General features: G+C 29.9%; 2 protein-coding genes across 13 annotated transcripts in view; both read left to right on the top strand.

Moving 5' to 3' along the window:
* The first annotated feature begins 4,000 nt into the window (after nucleotides 1-4,000).
* Nucleotides 4,001-26,873, top strand: part of LOC105846434 (uncharacterized) — a 50,903-nt gene continuing 28,030 nt past the window's right edge. For 6 of the 12 annotated variants that reach the window (XR_010637582.1, XR_010637580.1, XM_065793270.1 and 3 more), the window contains exons 1-3: nucleotides 4,001-4,102; nucleotides 4,362-4,418; nucleotides 17,099-22,451. Coding sequence is in view for 8 of the 12 variants with exons in the window: in XM_065793270.1 (XP_065649342.1) it covers nucleotides 17,101-22,451 (5,351 nt within the window). In the remaining 4 variants the exon portion in view is untranslated. The remainder of the gene's footprint in view (nucleotides 4,103-4,361; nucleotides 4,419-17,098; nucleotides 22,452-26,873) is intronic. The other 6 variants (XR_010637583.1, XR_010637581.1, XM_065793271.1 and 3 more) reach the window with 1 other exon arrangement.
* Nucleotides 10,870-11,391, top strand: LOC136078685 (uncharacterized). Its single transcript, XM_065794470.1, has one exon. It carries the CDS (start codon nucleotides 10,870-10,872, stop codon nucleotides 11,389-11,391), a length of 522 nt encoding a protein of 173 aa, XP_065650542.1.

Genomic DNA, 26,873 nt, shown 5'->3' with positions numbered 1-26,873 from the left:
TTGTTATGTTATGTGCATATAACACTCAAGCAATGTAAGAGGTAATGGTAAATAAAGATTTCTAACGAGGCTAAGATCATTATTTTCTACTATTTTCTATAACTTATTGAAAACAAATAAAGAATAAATAGGAGGTGTGCATCAGACCTTTCATGACCCGTATTAAGGGTCCGGACTTTCTAGTCTTATATTATTAAAACACAATAATTATATACTTTACTAAAATCTGATTTTAAAACATTAGTATTAATAAGTTCCTCATAAGTAAGCTTGTAAGAAAATCAAGCATATTTTACAGCAATAAAAAAACTGGCTTCTTAATTTTTTGTCGTAAAAATCTACAAACCCGGCCGTGTAATTATCGTAGACCATGCACTGTGGAAAATCGTACTACAAAAACGTACCATAAATGTTTTTTGCTCAAATTTCAATTTCACTGCAGAAATTATACTTAGTTTTTTTAAATAGTTTAATAGTTAATCTTTACTATAATGCAGAGATTTCAGCTAATTTTATGTAAAAAGATAATTTTTGAAGCCTTTCTGTTTTATGTTTTTGTAAATATTCAATTGAAACTTATTTGCTTTATCATTTTAAAAGTTATTTTCTATAAAACTTTTTATGAATAAGCATAAAGTGTTATACATTTTTGAAAGCATCTTGTTATGGAGATTTTAAAACAAATTCATATTTTTGATTATATAATTTTGTTTACTAATAATTAATTGAACTATAAAATGAGCTGGAAAATAAAAATTCATAAAGTTCACCGATATTTTTAGTAGTTCCCCACGCTTCATTTTTGTAATTGATTTGTAGCTTAGGTGTCTATAAAATCGATTTATTAAAAATCAGGTGCGGATACGTGCGGTTTACAATAAATGAAACATAAGATGAGGTTGGCCGCCATGACCAAATTTCCTGGTGTCTATAAAATCGATTTATTAAAAATAAGGTGCGGATACGTGCGGTTTACAAAATTATAGATAAAAAAATGATAAAAGTCAGAAAACAGAAAACCGCTTTTATCGTGGTTTCAGACTATATATGTTTTTAACAATAGTTTTACGTAAGTCATTTTGTTAATTTTTTTACTGAGACTTAAGTTTGATGGACATGCATTCTATTATTGGGGTTATTATTGCTTCATGCAGATTAAATAAAAAGCCAAATATACTAACGCCATCTTTTATTAAAAGCCAAATATACGGCCATCTTTTATTAAAAAATATTGTAAAAGAATACTAGTGGGAGCATGAACTTTTTTTAACAATGACAGATGGAAAAGTGGCTCAGGTATTAACGGATACGCCTTCTGCGTCTACATGTACAATATGTGGAGCTACTCCACGACAAATGAACAATTTGACAAAAATGTCTAAATTGAGAAAATACGTATTGTGATACGAAAATGAATATTCGTATCACAATACGTATATCAATACAATCAATACGCCAATACAATCAATACGTATCAATACAATACAATCAATACATCAATCCGTCAATACGCGAATACAATACAATCAATACGTAAATCAATACAATATGAAGACTGTCCGCATTAAATGCCTGCATTCGGTGTATGGAAATGATATTACATATTTCCTACAACCTGTCTTTCCAAACATGGTCAGCTAAAAGTGAAGAAAAAAATGACAAGAGAAAAAAAGAAGACCTTGGTACAGAAACGTTTTCGCGAGCAACTAGGGTTAATCGTCGACTAACTGAAACAAGTAAGTGGTAATACCAACGATGGTAATACTGTCGACTAACTGAAACAAGTAAGTAGTAATACTAACGATGGTAATACCGTCGACTAACTGAAACAAGTAAGTAGTAATACTAACGATGGTAATACCGCTAGGAAATTTTTTTACAATGCAAGCTGCTCTTCTGAAATCACTGTAGTAAATGAAAAATTGAATAAGCTACTTTATATAATTCTACAAGCTTTCTCCTCAGGTGTTATGATAAATGCTGAAAGTTTTGGTGCGTATGATGCCGAAATAGGCCACATTTATGTGAGTAATTATACCTGGTACTATATGCCGTCTTCATTGTACAAAATTTTACTTCACGGAGAAAATATCGTAAAACATTTTACAGTAATGCCTATTGATCAACTTTCAGAAGATGCGCAAGAATCTCGTATTAAAGATTATAAAAAATTTCACCTTCGTCATGCCAGGAAATGTTCTAGACTACCTACAAATAAGGATGTATTTCATACTCTTCTGTACCCTTCTGATCCCTACATCACCAGCATTAGAAAACCGTTCAGCAAAAATGTCCACGAACTTGATGAAGATACTTTGCAGCTTTTAAAAGTCGACCTATATTTTATTCAATAAAAACTCGCTGTATAAAAATTGTTCGAATAAACAATTGTAAATATTTCTATAATAAGCATTTTATAAACTCTTGAAAATATTCGTGTAAATGTTGAAATATATGCAAATTAATTAACTACACGCAACAATTAAAAAATCAAATTAGGGAACGTCCATAAAGTACGTACGCTCGGAGGGGAAGAGGGGGTCTGCAGATGGCGTTTATATATGAAAGAAGACTCTAAATTAAAAAAAAAATCATAAAATGTTAGATAAATAGGTTAAAGGCGTAGGTACTTTCAGAGAGATGGAGGATACTCAAAAAAGCATATTGCAAATGCGGGGTGGGGGGTGGTTAACAACGACAAAAAAATGTACGTACTTTATGCACGACCCCTTAATAAAGTAATTAAGCTTAATATAAGAAAAATGTTTGCTAAAAAGTTTAAAAAAGTACATGTGTATTTTTTGTCTAGAGTTTAACCAAAAGCTCGCATTAATAAATAAATTTAATACGAATATGTTTTCCAATTAAATAAGCATTTTATGTTTATTTTGCTGTTTCGAATACTTTCAAATTTTTCATCTAATTAACAAGAACATGTTAAGTTAAAGATAAAATAAAAAATGAAAATTTTGAGTTTTTTGATTTTTGTTTACAAATTTTATATTTAAACTTTTTTATAAAAAATATTTTCATAGAAGTGCCATCATATACTACTTTACATTTGAGCAAAATTTCAAAACTTAATCTTTAGTAACAAAAAAGTTATTGGTTTTTGATCCAAAACAGACCTTTATTTTCCTCAGTGCAGTGGTGTAACTAAAATGCAAGTTTTTATTGCCGTGCGATTAAAAAAAAAAAAAAAAAATTTTTATGATGTTAAAAAGAAATGTCAAATATCAAATTCTCCGAAACAAAAATTTCTACGAATTTCATACGAATTTGCGCATAAGTCGTATCAAAATAACTTTTTTACAGCAGATGTTTATGGTAAATCTTATTTCCCAGAATTTTATTCAAATCAAACAAAGCAAAGTTAAATAATAATCACGCCATTAATAATATTAATCATCATAATTATAAAATAATAAAAACGCCACTGATGATAAAATGTATAAAGCGGATAATAATAAAGTATATCTAATTATTAATAGTATATAATAATTACAGATAAATAATACATTTCGAGTAATCTTGTTTATTATTTGTTATATATTTCTTGGTATGGTTGAATGTCGAGGTAGGATTTCAAAGTCGATTGCTGGCCAAAAACGTTTAGTAGGACTGATAAATTTATAAGACTTAAGCTAATTTTTTTAAATACCACAATTTTTCGTAGACTTGAGACACCACTAACAAACATAGCTAATTTAGCAAAAGCTGTTCTGCAAAGAGATTTAAAATAAGTTTTAAATGAAAGATAAAGCTAGTGTATATCAATAGTGTATATCAATTTTTCAGCTTAAAAGCCAAATAATAGTAATTATTGTTGTTGTTATTGTTGTCGTTGTTGTTGTTGTTGTTGTTGTTGTTGTTGTTGTTGTTGTTGTTGTTGTTGTTGTTGTTGTTGTTGTTGTTGTTGTTGTTGTTGTTGTTGTTGTTGTTGTTATTGTTTATGTGTTTATGTATAAAATATATTTATTCCATTTTAATTAACTTATTCTTAGACTAGACTCTAAAGTAAAAAATATTGATAAAATTAAAAAAAAAAAATCTAGAAAAAAAAAAAGAAACAAAGAAGAAAAAGAAACACAAAAAGATAAAGGTACTTAACTTAAGTTTTTATTTAATCCTACTGCCTCTAATAACTACCCAGTTAACCAGTGCAACTGGGTCCCAACCAGGATCCAACAGGGGAAATGCTGGGACCCATCTGGGTATCTCCAATTGTGATTTTGTCAGCGTGATCCAACTGGGTCTCCTCTTGGAATAGTCTGGGTTTTTGATGGAAAATTCCATATTGAACCTAGATATTTTTGCTGTATAGCGCGCACTTTCTTATTTATTTAAATTTTTTTTTTTAGATTTGCAAATTTTTTCATTCATGTGTTGCAATTTTTATTGAACATAAAAAAGTTAAGGTACTATTTATATTAAATTCGGTGAAAAGCAATAAGTTGTAATAGGTGCATGATTATTTGGTCTGACATAATTTGTATGAAGTAGTTTAAAAAACAGATTCGAATTTTATGGTATTTTTAAGCAATAAAATACTATTATTAAACAATGATTTGATTCAAACTGCTCGACAATAGTTCTATGCTGCCTCAGTAATTCTCTCATTACGCCATGATCGCATGATAATATTCTGCTTTAATTTTATCGTTTTTCTTCTTTAGTGCTTTCATCCTTTTTTACACTAATTTTTAAAATAAAAATAAAGGTTTGTTGTCACCCATTAATTACATCAAAGCAAATTTAAAAGCAAAACACTATTACTATTAAATCTTATAAACAAAAAATTTATCATAATTGTTAAAAATAACATAAATAAAAAATAAAATATAAAAATAAATAATGGAGAGCCTCAATATGAAACAAATAGATAGTTGTATAAATATTTTTATTTAGACATTAAAAAAAAAAAAGATTTATTAGCTATTCTTCTAATATTAAAAAAATCAGTAAGAACCTTGTCAAACTAAAGAATGAACTATGATATAGCAAGAATACAATGTTGCGTATTTAAATTTTTAAGTCTTGTTTAAATTAAGATGATATCAAATCCTTAGTCATCTTGGCTGATGGTTTCATATCTTTAAATTTATAAATTCAAAAATAGTCAATATCAATAAAATTTTGATTATATCTAACTAAATAATATTATAACTTTAAAATTATAATTTACTATAGTTTAAAAATATTGAAAAATTAAAAACAATTGTAATTTTGACTTATATTACAATAGCAAAATTTAATATTAAACTTATTATCGCAATTAAAATCCACCTACAATTTTAACTAAGTGTACTTACAACTATAATGACGATTATTCAAATAAAATAAAGGAATTTTCAATTATTTAGGACCAAAACTTCTTTTATGATTTCATATTGCATTTGAGGTACATTTTATGATTATATATCAAATTTATTTCACAGCAATTTCTGAAAAAATGTAACACCCTGAGATAAATTATTTGTAAAACTAATTATACATAGATGAATTTTAAACATTACTACAGTGTGATTAATGACTTTACATGAAAATACATGCTGCCATATACAATTTAATAAAATATACAATTTAATAAAATACAATTTAATAAAATGATTATTGAAATGATATTGCATAAATAACATATAAGCTTTACCATAAATGATCTAATTTTAGAAAAAAAATTATTAATCTACTAATCATCTGAATAAACATGTAAATAAAAATTATAAAAAATACCATGGAGGTAACAAATGAAGTTTATGTGAAAATTCCTCCAAGTGTTTACTTACTACAAATTATGTCATATTACTATATAAGTACTTTTTAAAAGGATTTTTCTAATATTTTTTTATAACATTTTATTGAAAACAATGCAAAACAAACTGTTTTTGGTCTGAAAAATGTGTTACTATTATACCATTCATGTAGTTGTAGTTGATATATCATTTCATAACCAGAAAAAATCTCAGCTGTAAACTCTTAAAACATAACATAGATATTATTAAGCCTCTTAAATAAAAAGATTTATTCAAGTCTTAAACAAAAATAACATAAATAAAAAATGCATTGCTAAAATAAATTATTGTTTAAGGTGTTTTTTTTTTTCACTAACACTCCATACTATAAAAAAAAAAAAATGATTATAAATGCAAAATTACAATACATTAACAAAGGTACAATTATTCATGTAATCTAAACATTTAATACAAATTTTTTTTCATTTTTATAAAATTAATATTGCTATCATATCCATATCAAGTTCTCACTGTCTTACATTTCAACTTTTAAAATTTTCATTCGTATTATTTTTACTTTTAAAAAAATATAATATTACGATGCTATTCTTACATATTCAGTTGCCATTGTTTTAATCATTTAGGCTAAAACTTTTTTTACCAATTTTAATTGTGACAAGTTTACTACAACCTAAAAAAATAAATATATATATTATATATAATATATATAAATTTTTGATTGAGCTTGAAAAGAATTTTATAATTTTTTTTTTTATTTTTTTTTTGTAATTGTAAATTGTATATTAGATTTATTTTACAACATGTCTGAATAATCATGAATGTTTTGTAGGTATTTGTAACTATATCTTGCTATAGTAAATCAATTTTCATTGTGTTATTGATTATATCATAATATGTAGTAACGTTTAATATCTTTTTTATAACTTTGTAAATACACATATAATATTATATCATTGTATGGCTATATGATATAGTCATATAATAATATAATGTTATACATGTATTAATAGTTATAAAAAAGATATATTATATAATAATAGTAATGATAAGATATATACTATAGCAAGTTACTAATATTTGCAAAACATTCATGATTATTCAAACATGCTGTGAAATAAATTAAATATACAATTATAAAAAGGTTCTTAAGTTCAATATAAAATTGAAAATTTAGTTTTGATCTTAAAACATTGTAAAAAGCTTATGTCATAAGTTTTTTGCAATATTTAGAATCAAAAGTACATTTTCAATCTGTTATAAATAAATATGCAAAAAAGAAACCCAGATTCAATTTGTGGCAATAACTTTACACCATATGGAACCCATCTTGTACCCAGATCAAGTTCCAGCTCAAACTCTATCCCAGCTCAATTCCAGTGTAAATGGTTAACTGGGTACCTAGTAAACAAATTCAAAATTTAACTGTTTATTAAGTAATAATATTAACATTAATAATTTTAACATAAATATTATATTTAATATAAATAATATTGTGTAATTCACTTTGGTCTTTACACTGATAACATCTAGTTCATCAATATTTCTTGGAAATCAATAGCATCAAATATATCTCATTCAATAGACATAAGTGTGATTGCTGCAAGATTTTCTTGATTCAAAGAAGATTGGAAATGATTTTTAAATATTTTAAGTTTGCTGAATGATCTCACCTGTGTAACAGTGAGTGTTAAAATAAATTTAACTGCAGCATACAATTAACAATATGTAGAATGCATATTAATTTGGTATAATTATTTTTGTAGGCATAAATTATAATCAAGCATAATTAAGCATGATTTTGAACTGTGATTATTATTAATATATTTTGATTTTCCACACCATGAAAAAAAAACAACATTTTTTTACTAAACATATATAATTAAATATAAAAATAGCATATTTTATAAATACTGAATACCAGCTATAATTTACTTATTACGTGAGAGTCTTTCAATAAAACTGGATCTTAATTATTCAATATTTGATCATAATGATGATGAGAAATATTGAGGAAAAATCTATGGAAACAATTATAAATAACGCTACTGACACAGCAATTAAACTTGGAACAAGTATAACAGACACATTAGACAAATTCTACAGGATCAAAACAGCTGATATGATCAAAGTTGCGTTGAGAATAGCCATAATTGAAATGAAACAACAACATGATAATGACATCAAAAACTTACGCGAGTAAATCGACGCTTTGGCAAACAGACCTCCAGCAGCAAATTCATGAACAACAAATGAAGAACTATCCTACCTTGACATGACAAAAAGGAACTAAATTGTCAACTTAGCGGCAGCTAAAATAAAGACAAGAAAGGACATATTGAGTCATTGTAGGACTCAAGAAATCAACAAACATAAGTGATGAAGAGCTCGTCAATGAGTTCTTTGATGCCATTGAAGTGAGATTGTACATGTTCACCGATAGACAAGATTGTACATGTTCATCGATATAAAAAGAGAGAAAGGAGACAGAACAGCTCTCAAAAAGGTGATCAAAACTCAACAGAGCTGGTCAGGGTCAACCAAGTAATACTTAAATCTGCAATCACCCAATGTGAGGCACTGAGAAAGGGTAACTACCACAGCATAGAACAATTTGCACAAGTCTACTCACATGGAAACGTCATTCCAGCCAAACAAGAAGCAATAAACAAACTATTTAATGAGATAAAGCAAAAGAATGAAGAGCTTGTAAAGGCAAAATTGGATAAGCCCTTTCACTGGATCATCCACAGATTACTGGATCTGTGCGATGCATAGTCATGGTTCACTAACACGCTAGACATTTGACTACCAGGATACCAAATACACAAAAAAAACAGAGGAGTTAGGGGAAAAGATGTTGCAATATACATAAATGACATACCTGTAGCTGAAATAGATATAACGCAATTGAATTCATCGGATATAGAGCAAGTATGGCAAGTTATAAAGTTAGGCAAAGAGTCAATTCTCCTGGGTTGCATTTATCGTCCACAAGACAACAACAAATTAATGCTTGAAAAAGGAATAAAGACAATTGGAACTGCAAAGTGAAGCATTTCATAACTGGAATGCTCATCCATGTTTATCTATGGCGACTTCAACTTCATTCACACAATATATGAAGAACTTGACTTGGACTGAGCATGAGCAACAGTTGCCTATGTGCAAAATGAGCATCAAAGTGATATGTTATTCCAATGTCTAAACATGAACTTTCTTACACAAATGGTAATGTTCCATACTTATAGAAGAAATAGGGAAGAAGAGCCAAGAAACACACTTGACTTACTTATCATTGAGGAACCAGACCGAATTATCAAACTGCATAAAGGTGACTCACTAGGTCACATACACCAGCAGGTGAAACAAACAACGACCAAATGACAGACAGCAACAAAAAGAGGTATATATGGATTAGTGCAAACTACGATGCCATCTCAGCACATATAATATCCATTGATTGGACAAGTATCTTCAATTCCTTTACAGCTAGCAATAACTATAAGTTATTAATAGAAAAAATTAATGCAGCAATCGAAATCTAAAAACCTGCAATCACATTACCTTTCAAGAGTAAAAAAGAACCATGGAACACCCTTGAAGTCGAAGTAGTTTTGAAAGAGAAGAGAGCAATATGGTGCAAATACTTAACAGCCGGTAGATGGGCGCATGAGGGAATTCGTAAGGAGCACAAAGCAGCATGTAAAAGACTCAGCAAGGTGGTGAAAGCAGCAACAGTTGGCTACAAGAGGAAGATTGCAGCATGTTATAACCATGACCCAAAACGACTTCATAACCAAGTTAAACATAAGCAAATAGAAAATGAAATGGTGAAAATGATGCAAGAAAAGTAACTAAAAGTATGCATGAAATTTCTCATTTACTTAGTAACTATTTTCAGTCTGCATTTGTTGTTGAGCCTCTAGATCAATTGCCAAATTTCAGAGATCAAATGCAAGCGGTAGTGGTGTAGTGGTAGAGCGCTCGCCTCATAATTGAGAAGTTCTAAGTTCAATCCCCACCACCTCCCTGGTAGTACAGCGCTCAACTTGTTTCACTGCGCAGCGGCCTTGTTTGTCAAGGTTTGTGTTTTGGAGTTATAGAGTTGAGGGAGGGTTGTAACTGCAAAAGTAGCCTCCTTGATTGTTGTGGCCCTTTCGGCCTTGGGGAGGTGAATAATTAAAAAAAATTAAAAAAAAGCATAGTATGATTTAAATGAAGCTACAATCATGCATGCAGTGCTACAGCAAAAGCTTGAAAATCTAATCAAAACAAAATCTAAATGACGGAATGGACCCTTGTGTACTTCACAATTGCGCTGCTGTGATCTCTGTACCATCAGCAATGATCTACTGTAAGTCTCTCTCCAAAGGCAAAGTACCCAATCTTTGGAAACTGTCAATTATAACACCAATCTTCAAGACCGGTAGCAGAAAGAAGTGCTCACACTACAAACCAATGTCACTAACATCAGTACCATGCAAGATAATGGAGAGCTTCATTCATGAACGAATCATGAAGCACTGCTTTAATAATGGTCTATTTAAAAAAGCTCAACATGATTTTTTACCTAAGCTGGGCTGTGTGTCTAATCTACTAGAAGCTCATGACATTCTGACCGACGCAGTACATTGAGGCTATGCCATATGTGATATACACTGACTTTATGAAAGCCTTCGACAAAGTGCCGCACAAAAGACTTCTACATAAACTAAGAGCTTATGGTTTATGTGGCTCACTGTTCAGGTGGATATCAAACTGGCTGGCTAACCGAAAGCAAAGAGTTGTTGTTGGCAAAGTTGAATCTGAGTGGAAAGAGGTAACTAGTGGAGTGCCTCAGGGATTGGTGCAAGGACTGTTGCTCTTCATCCTCAACATAAATGACCTACTGTACATAACTCACCACATCAAGATATATGCTGATGACAGCAAAATATTAGGTGTCATCAAAACAGAGGAGGACAAAGCACGCCTTTAGCTAGACATTGACAAAACAGTAAAATGGTCCAAAAAGTGGCTAATTTAATAAAAAGTGCTCTTCAACTTGGACAAATGCAAATGCATGCACGTAGGTCGCTCCAACAAATCAGTCTTTGTCTACACATTGACTGATCGGATGGGAATAAGACAAGAACTGAGTACAACTTCAGCCGAAAGAGATCTAGGTGTTCTTGTTTCAGAAGACTTGAAAGTCAAGTATCAAGTTGAAGCAGTGGCTGCAAGAGCAAGCCAGGTTCTAAGTTGGCTTAAGAAATCTTTCAGCAGAGGTCTCATTCTTTGGAAAGTCCTTTACAAATTGTATGTTAGACTACACCTCGAATTTGCTATCCAATCATGGTCGCCACATCTGAAGGGAGACATCAAGGCTATTGAAAGCATTCAAAAGTGTGCGACAAAGCTGGTCACAGACATCAAACATAAATCATATGGAGAAAGGCTTACAATTCTTGGCCTAACCAAACTAAAAGAAAGACGAATTAGAAATGATTTAATTCCGCAACATAAGATTGTGTATGGTGTTGAGAAAATCGAATTTATTGTGCCTCGAGTCTACGCACAAACGCTTTCCCAGTATAACCTTCGTGGTAATAACTCAAGACTTACTAAACCATTAGTCAAGTACTGTGCCGAAAGATAATAGTTCTTTACAAACCGCGTAGTCAATGCATGGAATGCTTTACTGCCAAGCGTTAACTTCTTTTCAACTGACACATTCAAAAGCTGATTTGACGCACTAACAATATAAGAATAGACACATCGTATGTCCAGTATTTGTCAGCATGGAGGTGCCTGGTGCTGCAACTCTTCATCAATATATTATAAACATTTTATTCCTTATGAACTAGAATTATTACAAATATTATTGATAAACCTGAATTATTATTGATAAATCTGAATAAACAAACAAATATATATATATATATATGTATATATATATATATATATATATATATATATATATATATATATATATATATATATATATGTATGTATATATATACATATATATATATATGAAGCAAATTAGATATGCAATTATAAAATATTTCATAGGCACATACTATTATTATATGCCTTAAGTAATAAGGCATATAATAATAGTATGTGCCTATGAAATATTTTATAATTGCATATCTAATTTGCTTCATATATACCATACACCAGTAAACTGCTATTGTATGTCCAATAGCATCAAAAACTTTAAGAAATAAATGAGCTGTTAAAATAACTTGGAATTCTCACAATTTACTTTTTAATGAAGTTGCTTTATATATGGATTTTTGATCAAAGATTTTTGATGAACAAATCTGTCAAAAACACACAAAGCATTTTTTCTAGATCATATCAGTTTTTCTCATTCCCCTAATGTTATATTGTTCTAAGTGTTCTAAGTTTTTTTATTCCAATTTTTGCGATTCTTTTTGCAAATGCTCATTTATTTATAAGAATCAGAAAAAAAGGTACTCAAGCGATTCATGTAAATTCTTGGCTGCTATATTGTCACAAGTATCACAAACATGCAAATTTAAAATATGTACATAGCATCAAACACAGGTACTGTTTTCATTTTATTACTTAATAAAAGACATTGTTAGACATTCAAATCACTCCAGCTTTGGTTGATAAAGCCACATCTTGATTAAACTCTACTATGGATTGTGGTCCAGACAACATTCATGTCACAGTCTTACAAAATTGCTCTCCAGAACTCTCTTCAATTTTCTTTAAACTATTTAATAAGTGCTTGACTGAGTCTTGTTTTCCTGCCTGCTGAAAATGGCACCTGTTGTTCCAATTTTCAAAAACTCCAGTGAACATTCTGACCCTTCCAATTATCGTCCAATCAGTCTTCTTTTTGTTATTAGCAAGGTCTTTGAGTCTTTGATAAACAAATTTCTCACATCCCATCTTGAACCAAATAACTTGCTGTCAGACAATCAATACAGTTTTTGATTCCCTCGCTCCACAGCTGATTTGCTAACTGCTTTGACTGAAAGATTTTATTGTGCATTAGATGGAGGCAGAGATGCTTGGGCTATTGCTCTTGACATATCTAAGGCTTCCAACTAAGTTTGGCATGTTTGTCTTTTCCATAAGCTTGTTTCATATAGCTTATCTGAGAAAGTTTTTGAGATTATCAAATCATTTCTTTCTAATCGCTTTATTATACAATGTTCCTAATACCCTTGCATCTAAAGTAGCTCTTTTTGCTGATGACTCAACTTTATACTCCTGTCTTGACAAAAAGTCTTCTCTGATAAATTTCTTAGAACAGGCAGCCAATCATGAATCTGATCTCACTTCTGTAACAGATTGGGGCTCACAGTGGCTTAAAAACTTTAACTCCAACAAATCTCAGTTATATACTGCAAACAACTATTGCAATACTGTCGACATTCCTATATTAATGAATGGCAACCCTCTCACTGAGTCCACTTCTTTATGTCTTCTTGGATAATCATTTACTACTGACCTATCACGGAAACCATATATGCAATCGATTACTAAATTAGCATCTGCTAAGGTTGCTTGTCTTTATTGTGCTTGTTAATTTCTCTCTCCAGATTCCATTCACTATCTATACAAATCTTTTATTCGTCCCTGTATGAAATACTGTTGTCAATATTTGGGCTGGTTCTTCTAATAATGCTCTTTCTCTTTTAGATAAGGTCCAAAAATGCATTTATAAAAAAAAACTTTTTTTTATAAATTCTTCTTTGATGGTTATGAACATAAGTCCTCTTAAAATGCATGCTGTGAATAGGCACTCAAGAATTGCTCTTGTTAAAAAGAAATTATTACATGTTCGAAAAAGAGTAAAGTTAGGTATTGCAAGGACTTTAAAAATATAGATCTTGATCAGTTTAGCCAAGAAGATTCCTTCAATAAATTGTCTAAGGAAGTTAAAAATAAAGCAAATGACATGGATATACTTATAGGAAAAATCAAAGAAAAAATGTTAATTTAAATCGGAATTAGAAAATTCAACTACTAACACTGATTCCAATTTCTTGGTCTAACAAAGACATAGAAAGAGAATTTAGTGTTACTAATTATATGGTGCAGATATCACGCAAATTGCTGCAGAAAAATGGTATTTTATTGTTCCCTGAAAAAAAAAAGGAAAAGAAATATCTCAAGAGACTGTAGATAGAATTATTGAATTTTATTGTAACGATGAAAATAGCAGACAAATGGCTGGTAAAAAAGATTTTGTGAGTATAACTCGAAGATCTCACATGCAAAAGCGTTTAATTCTCTCAAATCTAAAAGAACTATTTGCTAACTTTAAAACCAGTCATCCAGATATAAAGACTTGTTTTTCTAACTTTTGCTCACATTGTCCAAAATGGTGCATTACAGTAGGAGCATCTGGTACGCATACAGTATGTTTGTGCATCTACCATCAAAATGTTAAGTTAATGATTAGTGCAGTTGAATTATCAAAGGATCATCATGAACTTATTGATATGCTTGTTTGTAGTAGGGCTAACAAGAATTGCATGATAAATTGTTGTCCTTTGTGTCCAGAAGATTCTAAATTAAGAAATTATATTGAAAACGAGTTGAGTTCTTAAGAAGATATTGATGGAGGCGATGATTGTTGTATAGATTATAAACAATGGAAAACAACAGACTGATCTGAGCTAGTAAGTCAAACAGAAACCATAAGTAGCTTCATTAATACTCTGAAAAATAAGTTACAAAAGCTTACTGTTCATTCTTATATTGTGAAAAGTCAAGCTGCTTCTTTAAGAAAATTAAAAGATGAGTTAAGTAGTACTGAGGTCATTGTCCTTTGTGATTTCTCAGAAAACTATGAGTTTGTAGTACAAGACGAAGTAGAAAGTTTTCAACAAAATTCAAGCAACATAGCATTCAACAGTAGTTTACTATAAAGTAAATAATGTTCTCAAATGTGATTCAATATGTTTTATCTCTGATGATTTACTGCATGATGTAGATATGGTATATCATGTGATGAAGTTAATAGTTAAACATATTAAAAGCAATATTTCTCATCAAATAGAAACTGTTCATTACTTTTCAGATTGGTGTGCTGGCCAGTACAAAAACTGCAAACACTTCACAAATATATCCCACCATGAACAAGATTTTTTTGTAAAATGTACATGGTCTTTCTTTGCTACAAGTCACGGTAAATCACCCTGTGATGGTATTGGTGGGAGTGTTTAACAACTAACTTCAATTGCTAGCCTTAATCAGACAACATCAAATCATATAATTACAGTATCTGCAATATTTTATTTTTGTCAAACTGAAATCATAGAAATTAACTTTTATTACATATCTAAGGAGTCAAACATGATAATCCGAATTAAAATGGAGCAAAGATAAACAACTGCAAAATGCTACCAGGCACTCTCAGCTATCACAATTTCATTCCAATAAGTAACACAAAAATTGGAACTAAAGTTATTTCTGAACAATTGGAGTATTCATTTGTTTTTAATTTTCAAACTGATGGGATTGTTAAAGAATGCTTGTTTAATATAAGCATTGGAGTGTGTGTATGTTTGGTATACAATAAGAATCCATGGATTGGACTAGTTGAGGAGATTGATGTTGAAAATAAAGACTTTCAAGTTAGATTCATGCATCCATGTTACCCTTCAAAGTCATATTATTGGCCTTTTAGAGATGATGTGTGCTGGGTTCCATCAACAAACCTATTGTTAATGATTAATATCCCAACAACTCTCACAGGAAGACAATACAAAATCAGTTAAATTGATCATCAACGCGTTGAAGACAGCTGGGCAAACTTTAAACCAGAGAACTAATTTTTTATATTAAAGATGGTCAATTCTTATTGCCTTCTAATTTTAATTTTTCTTATTGCAGTTTACTTGTTTCTATTTGTTTATTTATTTTTTATTGTTTCTATATTTTTTGGTTTATTATTATAAGACTTTAAATGCAAATAAATCTAATTTAAAAAATAAAACCCTTGCAGTTTTTTTATATTATGGAGTTTGTTACATATAGAACCTTAAGAAAAAATTTCAGAATCATATCATTAAGGCATCTCAAGATAAACATTTTTTGTATGTGACATCAAAAAACATACAATAAGTGTTACACCATTTTGAAATTAGATTTTCATGTAGAAGCTTGATTTTCGGGGGGGGGGGGGGGTTTAGCCATCAGTTTTGAGTTCATTACCCTAACAAATAGTTAGATAAACATTTTTACCACTTTTGAACAAGTATTTCATAAGTTAAAGCTAATTATGTTGTGCAATTAGCTAAAAAAACAAATGGTGCTAAAAAAAACAGTCAAAAAAGAGATTGGGATAGAGTATCAATATTTCTGAAACCGTATGGATTCGAATACTAAAATTTTGAGTGAAGTGAAGAGTGAAAATCTCTCATTAATTTAAGGTTGTATTATAAAAATTATCAAAATCCAAGATGACATGGTGCCGAAAATTTTTTTTTTGGTTGATTTGACACAGAATGACCCAGTAACAAGTTTGTGTAATAATTTACCATCTGAAATCTGTTTAACTTCTGTTGCAGATATCTAAATGATTATTCGAACAAATGTAAGATTACATATTAATAATTATCAATGCAATATTATTCAATTGCAATAGATTTCTCTGGAATTGATTTTCTCTGATAGAGACTTATTTATCTCCAAAAAAAAATTTAACATAATTATTTTAATATATAAAATTGCTATATACTTAATTTTAATTCAGGTTTGCTAAATTACAATTAAAACCCTCTTAGTCCAAACTTTTTACTTTTTTTTTTTTTTATAATATTTTCATAGTTTTTTATTTATTTATTCTTAGTAGAGGATTTTCTAAACTTCTTTTTAATTTTTTATATTTTATATTTATAATATAAAGTTTATATTAATTATCAAGTTACTAATTACAAAAGAAACCATTTTTGAAGCAGAAAACAAAAACTTTAATAAATATCGAATGATTACCTAAATTGTTTCTGAAAAAATTTTATGTTAAAGAAATGTCTTCACTGCGGTAAGGATAAAAGAGATTAAAAGTTTATGAAGTAAAAAAATTAATAGTATGATCATAAAAACATTAAGTATTTAAGTTTAAAGATGTTAAGCTGGTTTTTAAATAGGAGAGTGCATTAAAAATTATGTTTACTTTAGTGCTTCCCTGCATAAAAACTTAAGCAATGAGGAAATATTAAAATTATATTATTAAAGATTATAAAGATAATTTAGTTACATTAATTGAAAATAAGCATTTTATTAACAAAAACTTCTTTGAAAAAAATTAGAAAAAATCTTATAAAAAGTTCTTTGAAAAAATATTAATTTTCAAATTTTTTTTTTTTAAGGTATGGTGGATTGTCTTGACTGTTCTGAAATATTGGTTGCATCTAGCAATTTATTCTTTTTTGTTAAAGCTGATAAAGATGTGCATTTATCGATTAAGCCAGAATTATATCAGTTAGTCAAATTAGAAAAAAAGATTTACGAATTCCAAGATAATAAAAAGTTACGCATAAAATGTAGTAACTGTGACAATAGTATTGGCTGTATACTTCCAATAGGTCCAGATGGAATAAATCTTCTGGCATTTGCTGCTGATAAAGTAAAACTTTGTCAACGCAGCCTAACAATAAAAGAAAAATGGTGGAATACATACAAAAGCTTTGCATCGAAAATAGATCAAAGAGACAGAGATAATTTATTTGGAATGCTAAATGAAAATTTTGTAGAAAAAAGTAACATCAAAAAAGGAGCAACCAAGACAGTCTTTCCATCCGCAGAAAATTTAAATTTGTTTGAATGGTTTTCAGTTTCACTTAAAAAAAATCCACGGCAATATCAGATAGAAGCGTTTGTGGAAGCACTTCAAAATAATTTAGTTGTTGTACTTCAAACTGGTTTCGGAAAAACGCTCATAGCTTCAATGTTAATAGGACGCATGTGTGAATTAAATCCACAAAAAATGGGTCTAATGATTGTTGATAGAGTTCCACTTGTTTTTCAACATGCAGCTTCAATTTCATGCGATACTAACCTAAGAATAATAAGCTTGTGTGGTGAAAATATGAATAAAAATGCTGTCAAACGTATAAATGATGGATGTTTTGATGTTTTAGTTATTACTGCTGGAGCATTTTATGAAATGGTTATGCAAAAATACATTGATGTAAACATATTTTGTGTGGTAGTAATTGATGAGTGTCATCATGCAACTGGTGGTCATAAGTATTTGGATGTTATTCAATTTTTTACTTCCATGCCATTAGCAACTCAGCCTAGAATCTTAGGCTTAACCGCGTCTCCAATTAATGCAAAAACCATTACTAAAGGTATAGACAGACTTCAAAAATTTCTTTTAAGTTTTCCATCTGCTAAGATTTTTTGTCCTGCACTATCAAAATCTGAACAAAATATTATAACTTTGGAGTTTGCATACTCAGAAGATCAGTCAAGTTTTTTAAATCAGGTAGTTCCAATGTTTAATGAACATCTTAAGAATAATATATATTCTCCTTTGAAAATTTCAGGAAATGAATTAAAGCATAATTTATCGAATTCTTACCAGATGATTGGAGATTTGCGTGCATTAGAAAGTAATTATCAAGAACATTCTGGAGTTATCTCAGCTATAAAAGTTGCTTATATTTATATAGAATCATTAGAAATGTGTGCTATTATGGGTGTTAGTACTGCATATAATGTTATAAAAGATTATGTGAAAGAAATTAGTACAGCCTATGAAAGTGTTCATGAAGATTCTGCTCGTCTAATCAAATTATCAAAAATTTTAGGTGATCTGGAGAAGACCTCAAAAGTACTTATTTTTGTTCACACTAGAAATGTTGCAAGGGCATTATACAAGTTTCTGTGTGAAAATTTTGGCATGTTTAATCTTAGAATGGTATTTGGTCATGGTGGATATGACGGTATGTTATGGGAAGGTGAACAAGAGCTTGCAATAAGGGATTTTGCGACAGGTGAATGTAACTTAATTGTGGCTACTTCAGTTTTAGAAGAAGGGCTTGATGTTGCTGAATGTGATGTAGTTGTTTCTTTTACTTCAGTCAAAAGTCTTATCCAATTTATTCAAGTAAGAGGTCGAGCTAGAAAACCTGGAAGTAAATTTTTTTCATTTCAAAGTATGCATGAAGTTGAAAGAATCAACGCTCTTTTTAAACAGGAAGAAATCTTGAATATTGTTTTACAAAAGCATTCTAATTCCCAATGCCATTTTTCTAATTTATCTCAAGATATTATAAAGAAAATTAAAGAACATTATATTGATAAGCCTAAAATGGAATTTGATAATAAAGAAGAAAGTCACGATTTCTCATTTTTAATTTATGTGGAAATCAAAAAAATTGATTTAACTAAAGCTAAAGAAAAAATTCTTGAGGTTCTTCAAGAATGCAGTGAGTTTAAAGTTAAACATTTTGAAATTATTAATACCACTGCTGAGATAAAATCATCTACTCTTCGAGTGTTTTCAAAAGATTGTATAGTTTTTCTTGTTGGTGCTCGAACACACTCACATATATCTACTTCTTTAGATGCGTTTTTACAATTTTGTAGAACTTTCAACTTCATTGTAAAACTTGATGATGTTTGTGTATGTCCATCATGGGCTCAGTTTAGTATTAAATCTTGTAATTTTGAATGCTCAAAAGACATTGAAATAACAAAGTTTGGGATCGGTTATTTTGTCAATAAAACATCATGTGTTATAGCAAAAGAAATTTATGCTAAAAGCTGTTCGTTTACCGAAAAAGAATTTATTATAACTTATTTTGAGGATATTTTTCAAATGTTTGTTAAAGTTCCGTTAACATCTTTTGGATATTTTGGTTTGCTTTCAATTGACAAGGATTCTTTCTCGTTGAGCTTGGTATTGTTGCATGCACCTTTTATTTACATGTTAATAGAAGACAAGAAGGTAAGAGTAATACATTCAGATTTACCAAAATTGTTTTCGAAGTTCTCACTATTGCAAATAACTTTTTCTATAAACAAAGTTCAGGAAGTTCAACAGGCACTACTTTCTCCAAAATTATTTCCAGTTCCGCATTTTTATGTAAAACTAAAAATTGTTGAGCAAGCTAATGATTTAAATGAATATTCATGCAATTATTCGATGGAAGCTTTGGAAGAAATAAAGTGGTATTTAGGTTGTATAAAAGATTCAAGACTGCTCTGTTTACCCAATGATCCACTAAATGATATAGTTAAGCATATAGAAAAAAATGAGTATTTAGGATTATCTTTAAATGAAGTCCTTCAGTTATGTGAAGCAGCAATAAAAGCAGTTTTCAGCCAATTGAATAAGTACTCGTACTTTGACCCTTTTTTTACTATTTATGAAAATGAATTTAATCATATCTTAAAAGTTCCTTCATCAAAATGGGATATTTTAAAGGATGTAATCCCTTCAAATTGTATTATGACCAAACGCGTTCTTGCAACACCTACTCGCATTGTGATGCTGCCTCCAGTTCCAGTAGCATCAAATAGATTGCTGCGCTTACTTTTTTGTTACAACAAATTAATTGTTTCCTTTAAAGATGAAGATATGTCAAAGTTACAAGATACCATGGAGTATATTTCAGTACTTATCAAAGATGGAATTGCGGTAAATGATTTAAGATATTTGTTTTTCACATCTTCGGCAAGTCAACTCAGAGATCATAAGGCCTATTTTATTCAGGTATCTTGTAATACTGAAATAAAAAAATTGAGAGGCCAAATTATTCCTCAGCCAGAACAGTTCAACAGTGTTGCAAAATATTTATCTCGCCTTGGTCTTTATGCTACAGCCGATATGGGAAAGTTTTTTAACATTAGCCTTGATATGTACTCTTGGATAGATGATCTAAAAGCAAAAAATGGTGAACTAACCACTGATGGATGTGGTAAAATATCTTTATCAATGTGTGCTTGTATATCAAAATTTCTTAAAGTTGATCAAACCTCTGCTCTACAAATTAGATTTTCTGGTATAAAAGGAGTTCTAGTGTGTACAAATGATGATGATCCAGATTTGAAAAACAAACCATTTGCCTTCCGTCCATCTATGAAAAAGTTTGAAAATGGTGACAAAAGTTTCTGTATAACTTCTTTCGCAAAATATAATTCTTTGAAGCTAAATAGAGAAGTAATTACACTTTTAAATGCTGTTGATTCTAATTTATTTTCTGGAATTTTATTGAAAATGCAACATGTTGAATTAGAGAGAGTTGTAGAGATTTTTAATAACAAAAGTTCTGCTGAAAAATATTTATGTGAATATTTTGCAAAAGAAAAAGTAGATAGGTTATCTATAGTTAACTTTCACCATGAAAAGTTTTGGTTTTCTGTCCTTCAAGGAATCTATCGACTCAAAGTGCGTAATTTACTGGAAAGAGCTAATCTCTCTGTTGAAAATGGATGTTTGGTGATCGGAGTGGCTGATCCAGTTGGTATTTTGAAAGAAGGGGAAATATTTTTACAAATAGATCATGACAACAAGAAAGAGATTATAATAGGTGACGTTTTGGTGTACAGAAATCCTTGTTTACATCCAGGTGACCAGAGAGTAGTATGCTGTGTTGATGAACCTTCTTTACATTATCTAGTGAATGTTGTTGTATTTCCTGTAATAAACTGTGAATGTTCTTTTGCTGCATCTTGCAGTGGTGGTGATCTTGATGGTGATCAATTTGCAATTATATGGGATAAGAAACTTATTCCACCGAGGCATTTAATATACCCTCGTTTTGACTACTCGCAACTAACTTTAGTTGATCCATCGAATAAAAATGTTGATGTTACAGATGAGAAAGATATTGTAGACTTTTTTATGAAAGTTATGATGAATGAGAGTTTAGGTCGAATTGCTTATATGCATCTTGCACTTTGTGATTTTATTGAAGATGGAGCTCGTAATCCATTAGCTGTTGAATTAGCTAAATCTCAAGCTGCAGCTGTTGATTATCCTAAAACCGGAATACTTCCTTTAGTTCCTTCTGAAGCTCGTAACCTTATTAAAAAAAATGGTTATCCTGATTTTATGGATAAGAATAGCTCATACTGCTCTGATAAAATACTGGGTTATATTTATCGTGAATGTAAATCTATTGCATTCAACTTTGATTGTTCAGCTGAAGTAAGTATGGAAAATGCATTTGGTTCTAAACTTATAGTTGAAGGTTATCAAGAATATTTGGAAGATGCTTTAGAAGTCTATACTTGTTATGTCCATAATATTAAAATGATCATGTCCTGGTTTGACTTGAAAGTTGAAGCTGATGTGGTTTTAGGTTGTGCTACATATAGTTGGAGTAACTATATTGATGCTGATAGAGGAAAAGCTGCAAAGTCTATTGCTGAATGCTACCAAGCGTTGGTAAAAAAATTTCGTGAAATTTTTTTTAGTGGTATTAATGATGTTGTTTCTAAAATGAAAAAAGCTTGTGCATGGTATAACTTGATTAATGACAACACAAATAATGTTTTTGAAAGAAAAAAATATTTAAGTTTTCCTTGGGTTGTAAGTGATGTGCTATGTGAAGTATTCCAAGAGAAACACAATCAAAGACCAAGTAGTTTTTTTATTGAAATTGGATCATCTGCTATCGATTATTTTAATAAGAGTTCATTATTGCTATTAAAGACCATCACAGATAAAGCAAAAGTTTTAGATATTATAGAATGTGAAATTAAAAGGTATGTTTTTTATCCTAATAAAAACTTTGCTTGATTGAAATTTTGAACTATGCATATATATATATATATATATATATATATATATATATATATATATATATATATATATATATATATATATATATATATATATATATATATATATATATATATATATATATAGATAGATAGATAGATAGATAGATAGATAGATAGATAGATAGATATATAGATATATAGATATATATATATATATACATACATATATATATATATATATATATATATATATATATATATATATACATACACATATATATTAAATATATATTTATATATATTTAATATACACATTTGTATATATAATATATGCGTGTGTACATATATATATATATATATATATATATATATATATATATATATATATATATATATATATATATATATGTATATATATATATATATATATATTTATAATTTACATATCAAGTTATAGCAGTAACATTTAACACTCAACCTTTTTTCGGAAATGTACCCCAAATTTGTTCCTACGAAAAACAACAAGTAGTGAAACATGTCAACCTAATTGGTTGTGCTTTTCCTCACACACAGGAAAAGTATACTGCTTTATTTGCAAATTGACTGGGTCCAAAAGTATCACTACTAATTTTTCAAGTTCTGGTTTTTGCTATTGGAAACATGTCTCAGTGCGTGTCAGTGAACATGAATCATCTAAATGCCACCTAGAAGCAATTATAACTTTGGCACAGCGTGGCAAAAAGTCTGGAGGAATTTACCATGAGCTAGCAAAGCAGGAATCTGAAATATGTGTGTACTAGAATCAAATACTGCAACGTGTAATAAGTACTATAAAGTTCATTGCAGACGAGGGTTAGCTTTTTGAGGTGATAATGAAATTGTTGGATCACCACACAATGGGAATTATCTTGGAATTTTAGAACTGCTGAGTGAATATGACACTTTTCTTGCTGCTTACATTAAGATGCATGCGAATAAAGGAAGAGGCCATATCAGTTATCTGTCTTCCACTGTTTGTGAAGAAATTATAAATTTGATGGGCTCACAAGTTTTAAAGTACATTTTCTGTTCTATCAAAAAATCAAAGTATTTCTCGGTATCTGTCGATTCTACACCAGATGAGGCTCATATTGATCAGTTAACTATTATAATTTGTTACATGGGTATGGAAAAGTTAATAATGAGAGATTCCTAACTTTTATCCCTAATACAGGTCACACTGGTCGTGAAATGACAGAGGCATTATTGAAATATCTGGAATCCAATGGAATCAGTTTACATGACTGTCGAAGTCAATCATATGACAATGCTGCCAACATGAGCGGTAAATATTGCGGAATGCAAGCTTTGATAAAGGAACAAAATGACCTATGCATTAATGTTGTGCACATTCACTGAATTTTTTTGGTAAGGCAGCAGCAAATACATGTTCTGCAGCAGAGAAATTCTTTGACTTTGTTCAAGAAGTGTACGTCTTTTTCACAGCATCACCTTCACGTTACCAAATCCTTACAGAAGCACTGTCTAGCTCTCAAGAAAAGACAAACGAGAAAAAACTGCTGACACCTAAAGGATTGAGTGATACTCGTTGGTCATGCAGACATGATGCAGTTAAGGCACTTGTTGTTGGATATGACAAGTTTAAGGTGGCTTTGGCTAACTCAATTAACAAGGAGGAAAAGGATATTGTTCGCAATGCTGCTGCTGGTCTTCACAAGCAAATGTGCAAGATCGAAATTCCGCTATAATCATTGTTTTGGAATGAGATATTGGAGCGATTCAATGCCACAAATAAGATACTCCAGAGTCCTGAAATGGTATTGCAGTCTGCAGTAGATGCCCTTACTTCACTTAAAGCATTCGTGGAATCAAAACAAGAATGTTTTGCTCAATAAGAAGAACGTGCAAAGAAATTATCTGGTTCAACTGAATATTCCCAAGCTCAACGTTGTCAGCAGAATAGAAATGTTCGCCTCAATCCTTTGGGTTATGAAACTGGAGATGAAGTTCAGCAATCCCCAAGTGATCAGTTTCACACAACAGGTTTTATCCCAGTGATTGACCAGATTAATATCTCACTTAAAGATAGAATAAATGCTTACAAGAATGTATGTGAGTATTTTGGCTTTCTGAATCGCCTTGATGAAATGAAACCAAACGAAATAATGATGTCTGCGAACAATTTGGTTAACAAGTACAAGCCTGACCTTGAAGAAAGTCTCGGAAATGAGCTTGTTCAATTTTCAGCCCTTCTAAAGCTTTATATGGATGACTATGATGCTAATGCAAATGTGTCCAAAGAACTTTTCTTTGACAAAATTTTAAATGCCAATAACTTCATCTCAAGTTTTCGAAATGTAGAAATCTTATTAAGGATGTACTTGGTCCTAATGGTCTCTAATTGTTCGGGAGAACGATCGTTTTCCAAATTAAAACTTATCAAAAAAAAAACTGAGGACCAACATGAGCCAAAGTCGACTTTCTTATTTGACACTAATGAGAATATAATGACATAGAATCCAATTTACTACGGGAGATTAATTTCTCAGATATTGTGAAAACATTTGTTTTGCAAAAAGCTAGAAAGGCTTACATTTCTTTATAATCTTACAAATTTTTACAAAGTTGAACAAAATACATGTTTATATCATTATATGTTTCATGTCTATTGGTTGTTTTTATTTGTCCATACATTGCTTTAGCATTACCCCCAATTTATATGATGGTCAAACCTTATGCGGAGTTACTTTAGATTTTAACACATTACATTACAATACAATTTTAGTACCGGTAAACGGTACTAAACATTAGCTATGCTTGTTTCAAAATCTTTCTCGAGGGCCCCCACAAATTTCAGTGCCCCAAGGCCACACAATTGTTTAATCCGGCCCTGTATATATATATATATATATATATATATATATATATATATATATATATATATATATATATATATATATATATATATATATACACTGCCGCTCACGGAAGTTAGGACAAAAAATATTTTTTCAAAAGAACAATATTAAAATGTAATTACGTTATAAAATTATTTACTTATATAAGTAAAATTTATGCTTATATAAAAATAAATCAAGTTAAATAAAATTTGTATCAAAAAAATTCTAAATTAAGTTATTTTAATGTAAATATATTAAAATAACTAACATTAAAAATAACATAAATTGTACTCACAAGTAAAAGTCTTATCATTTTAAATAAATAAACAGAGAACGCAGAAACATATTAAAGGTCACGTATGAATCTGTATTTTACATTATCAACTCAAATCTTTTAAGTTTGTCATTTAACAAGTATTTCTATTGTTTACTGTGTTTTTGCAGATATTTTATGTATTTTGTGTTAGTGTTTTAAAAATTTCAAGTGCAGTAGTTCAAAGGTAAATTTAAAAATTATTTTTTTAGTGTAAATTCAAAATATTGAAAAAAATATGCCTAAAGGTAAGCCAATAAGTGTTGAAAAAAGGACAGCAATACTCACTTTGCTTCAAGAAGGCTATACAGTTAGAAAAATAGCTGAAAAATTAAATCTGAGTGAATCAACAGTTAGCTACACGATTCGTCGATATCGAGAATCTGGAAGTTTGGAATACAGAAATCGTCCAGGTCCTTCTCGCATAACAACAAAAACTGATGACCGACGTATAAAAATCATCAGTAAGCGTAATCGAATGTTAACTGCTCCACAAATAGCAGCTATTTTCAACTGTGATTGAGAAAAAAAAGTTTCTGTCTGTACAATCAAACGAAGATTGCAAAAAGCTAATTTGCATGGTCGTGTTGCTATCCGAAAACCATATCTACGAAAAGTTAATCGACAGAAGAGATTCCGTTGGGCACAGCTCCACAAAAATTGGACGATGGATGAATGGAAACAAGTACTCTGGACCGATGAGTCAAAATTTGAAGTTTTCGGAAATAAGCGAAGAGTTTACGTTAGAAGATCTGCTGAAGAAAAAATGTTAACTCAATGTCTGGTTCCAACAGTAAAACATGGTGAAGGCTCTGTGATAGTTTGGTAGTTTCTCTCTGGATGGAGTGGGATATTTGCATAAAATCGATGGTATAATGAGAGCAGAACATTATAGAGATATCCTAGAAACAAGTGCAATCCCTTCGGGACTTTGATTAATTGGAGATAATTTTATTCTGAGGCATGATAATGACCCTAAACATACTGCATTATTATGTAGAAGTTATTTAGAATCAAAAAAAGCTGAAAATGTATTACGTGTAATGACCTGGCCTCCCCAAAGCCCAGACCTCAACCCCATTGAGTTACAATGGGATGAACTGGATAGAAAAATTAGAACTGTATGTCCAACATCAAAATCTCATTTATGGAACATTATAGAACAGGAATGGAATAATATTCAAAAAGAAA

This window comes from Hydra vulgaris, chromosome 03 (genome assembly GCF_038396675.1).
Source record: "Hydra vulgaris chromosome 03, alternate assembly HydraT2T_AEP".
Taxonomy (NCBI): Eukaryota; Metazoa; Cnidaria; class Hydrozoa; order Anthoathecata; family Hydridae; genus Hydra; species Hydra vulgaris.
Note: the sequence above shows the minus strand (reverse complement) of the source record. Positions and strands in the feature narration are given on the sequence as shown.